This window comes from Octodon degus, unplaced genomic scaffold (genome assembly GCF_000260255.1).
Source record: "Octodon degus isolate 3935 unplaced genomic scaffold, OctDeg1.0 scaffold00001, whole genome shotgun sequence".
NCBI classification, from domain to species: Eukaryota; Metazoa; Chordata; class Mammalia; order Rodentia; family Octodontidae; genus Octodon; species Octodon degus.
The window spans coordinates 27359453-27362526 of NW_004524577.1; the positions used below are offsets into that span (position 1 = coordinate 27359453).

General features: G+C 32.5%; 1 protein-coding gene across 2 annotated transcripts in view; it reads right to left on the reverse strand.

The window, feature by feature from the left end:
* The window catches only part of Trappc13 (trafficking protein particle complex 13), a 36076-nt gene that overhangs the window by 6912 nt on the left and 26090 nt on the right, over nt 1-3074 (reverse strand). Inside the window, exon 9 of one of the 2 annotated variants that reach the window (XM_004623047.2) lies at nt 926-943. The exons of the other annotated variant lie outside the window; for it this stretch is intronic. Coding sequence (XP_004623104.1) covers nt 926-943 — 18 coding nt within the window. The remainder of the gene's footprint in view (nt 1-925; nt 944-3074) is intronic. 2 annotated transcript variants of the gene reach the window in all.

Genomic DNA, 3074 nt, shown 5'->3' on the forward strand with positions numbered 1-3074 from the left:
AAAAAAGAAAAAAGAAAATAACCATGATCCAAAACTGGGGATTCACTGGCTTTTGATGTCACTAAGCCAGAAAAATGGAAAGCGTTTGAAAAAATATAATGAAATTATAGTTTAGTATGTCTAAAATAGATTGTCAGTGCTCAAATGAAAACAGAAATAAAATGACTTATCAAAACAAGGTACTATTTAAGGCATTACTTTTGTTCAAAAACTAAGTAATTTATATCCCATAAATCCATTGCTTTTAAAAATAACCACAAAGCCATATTTCCATTTAAGAAATACAATTTTCTGCATAAATTTAGGAAGAGCTTGGGTAAAATGAAAGAGGAACAAGCAACATAATGGAAAATCAAGTTAGTCTGAACAGTTAGTAATAAGTAATTTGATGTTTGAAAAATCAAGACAAGAATTTAGTGCTAAGGCTGTTGATGTTGTTATTACATAAAATATATAAGCAAAGGCTTATTGTAAATAGAAAATTTAAAATATAATTTTAGCCAACTTGGCCATCTTTACCATCTTTACCTGACCCAGAAGTAAAACTAAAACCACTGTCTGTGTATCTGAAGATGAATTTTAGTGTACATAAAAGCTGAAGGGTAGGAAGGCATTCTACAGCAAACTGTTTAAAATCCCAGTTATTTTAAACATGCTTAACATGCTTCTTTTAAAAACACCTTAAGGAAAAAAAAAACACTAAAATTGTGCATATAATTGTTTCAATATGGTAACTGAATCTTTGATCTAATTTTTCCCAAATAAGGCAATTGATACTGAAATTCTGTATTTTTTTTACTGAATTCACATAGGTGAGATTCACAACTAACTGTTTTTCCATATGTTTTATACATAGATTATTAGGCAGAGTCAAAAAGTGGTAAGTAAGAAAAGCATATAAATTTATAATAAAAAATCAAGTTACCACAGAACTGAGGTCACTCTAATGGAAAAATAAAAAAAGAATAATTAGAAAAATCAGTTAAATGTTAAAGATAAAGAATGACTTAAAATGCATTTCTGCATTTTTTTACTTACTAAACAAGACAGATTAGTAAATAAGAAAGTAAACAGAAGCAACATAAAGAAATATGACAAATTTTTTTAAAAGGTGAAACTTCTAAAGTTAAGTGACAATGGAACAGAAAAGAATACTACAGCTGAATACTCAAAGAGAAGCAAGTAGGTGCATCCCATGAATTACTAGTTCTCCAAATTCTTTACTATAATGTAATTCTTCATACATACTTGGAATGGACATATAGTATTCCTACATTCACAATAATTTATTATTACATAGCTTTCCCTACATTTATATAATAATGGAAACTTTCTGTAAGGATTAGAGTTCCCTGGATCATACTTCCAGAAATGCTGGACTAGACCATTTTAGATGGTTGAGTGTTTATTCTTTTCCTTCTTTATAGATTTCAGTTAGTCTTTTAATATTTTAACCTACTTATTTATCAAGGGCAAAGTCAAGTGTGACCTCCTTCATTAAATTCATAACTGAAAATATTTTTCTATCTCTGTTCTCATAGCATGAGTACAAGTCACGACTTAGGGTGTGTGTGTCTCTGTGTGTGTGCGCGCACACGTGTGCGCACATGTGTGTTATTTCTATTGTAGTTATGCCATTTCAATCTCCAGTGGATGAAAGTTCTAGGAAGACTGAGAACATGAATCATGTTCCTCCTCAGATATTAGCATTATTAAACACATCAAAAACATGTTTGAGATTTGCACGAGGACACTAAAAATCACTGTACAAGTACTGTAGCAGAGTAACAAGCATCACTTATTGATAAAGGTGTAGGTAACTCCTACAACCTGCCTGAAACAATTATTTAGAGCCAAGATAGCCTACTTCATACTACTGTCTTAACACTATTTGTCTTTGTGACAGGTAATATGGACAATCTTACAAATCTTAAATGTGATCTGTTCGCTCTTGGTTTTTAAAGATGAAACTATTTTTAAGTTTAGAATTTTATTATTTATTTATGTGTGTGTGTGTGTGTGTGTGTGTGTGTGTGTGGCCAGCTCAGCCCACCAGGGGGCGGGGCTGGCTGGCCTGGCTGGCATGTGGTGGGGGATTGAACCGCGGTCCCTGTGCTTTGCTAAGCTTGTTCTAAGTAGGTGCTTTAGACCACTGAGCCATCTCACCAGCCCCACTGAGCCATCTCACCAGCCCCTAAGTTTAGAATTTTAGGAGGTAGTTTTTAGTTGAAGTTTGTGGGCAAAGTTTAAGATTATTTTGAAATATAATAACTGGAAAAGATAATAAACAAAGATGGTTACTATGATTATCTAAACAGAATGGTATATATAAAGGTATAAAGACTGAAAAATATAGATGGATTAAGTAAAAATGAATTACTTGGTGTGGCGGAGGTGGGGATTTTTTCCTTCATGGGCAGCATGTCACTTCTATAATATTTAAGAGTAGCTAGCCATTTGAAAAACTATTTACAAAGAACTCTGAATATTAGTGTTAACAAAACTATATATGCTACATTTTGAACACAAAAAACCTAATGTGGTTTAATACATTCCTCCTAGAAACCAATTATATATGAATATATATAAATACACAATATTAACACTCTTTTTCATACTATGATACCATTTCCAGCAAAATGATAAATTAGACCATTTAAAATTCACCTAAATGAGCTACATTAATCAACAGTAAGTTACTTAAAAAAAAAAAGGTCAAATAAAGATGTAAAAACATCAAGTCTTTAACCATCTAGTGATCTTTCTGATGAGGCTGTACCCTCATCAAAAATGTATGCTCACATGACAGGGGCAAAGCCATACATTTATATGCACAAGATGGATAAGACACTGATCCTGAGAATCTTCAGCATATTTTTGAAACTAGCAGTTAATTGGTAGGATTCTCACCCTGACTAACTATATATGCTGATACCTGTGAACTAAGCAACTGCACCGAAGATAGCAATGTGTAATGGTAGGGTCATGCTTGGAATGCCTGTCATTCTGGTCTTCTAAATACGTACTGCTTGTCATGACATAACCTATTACTGAGAAACTGCCTGTCAGGTAAA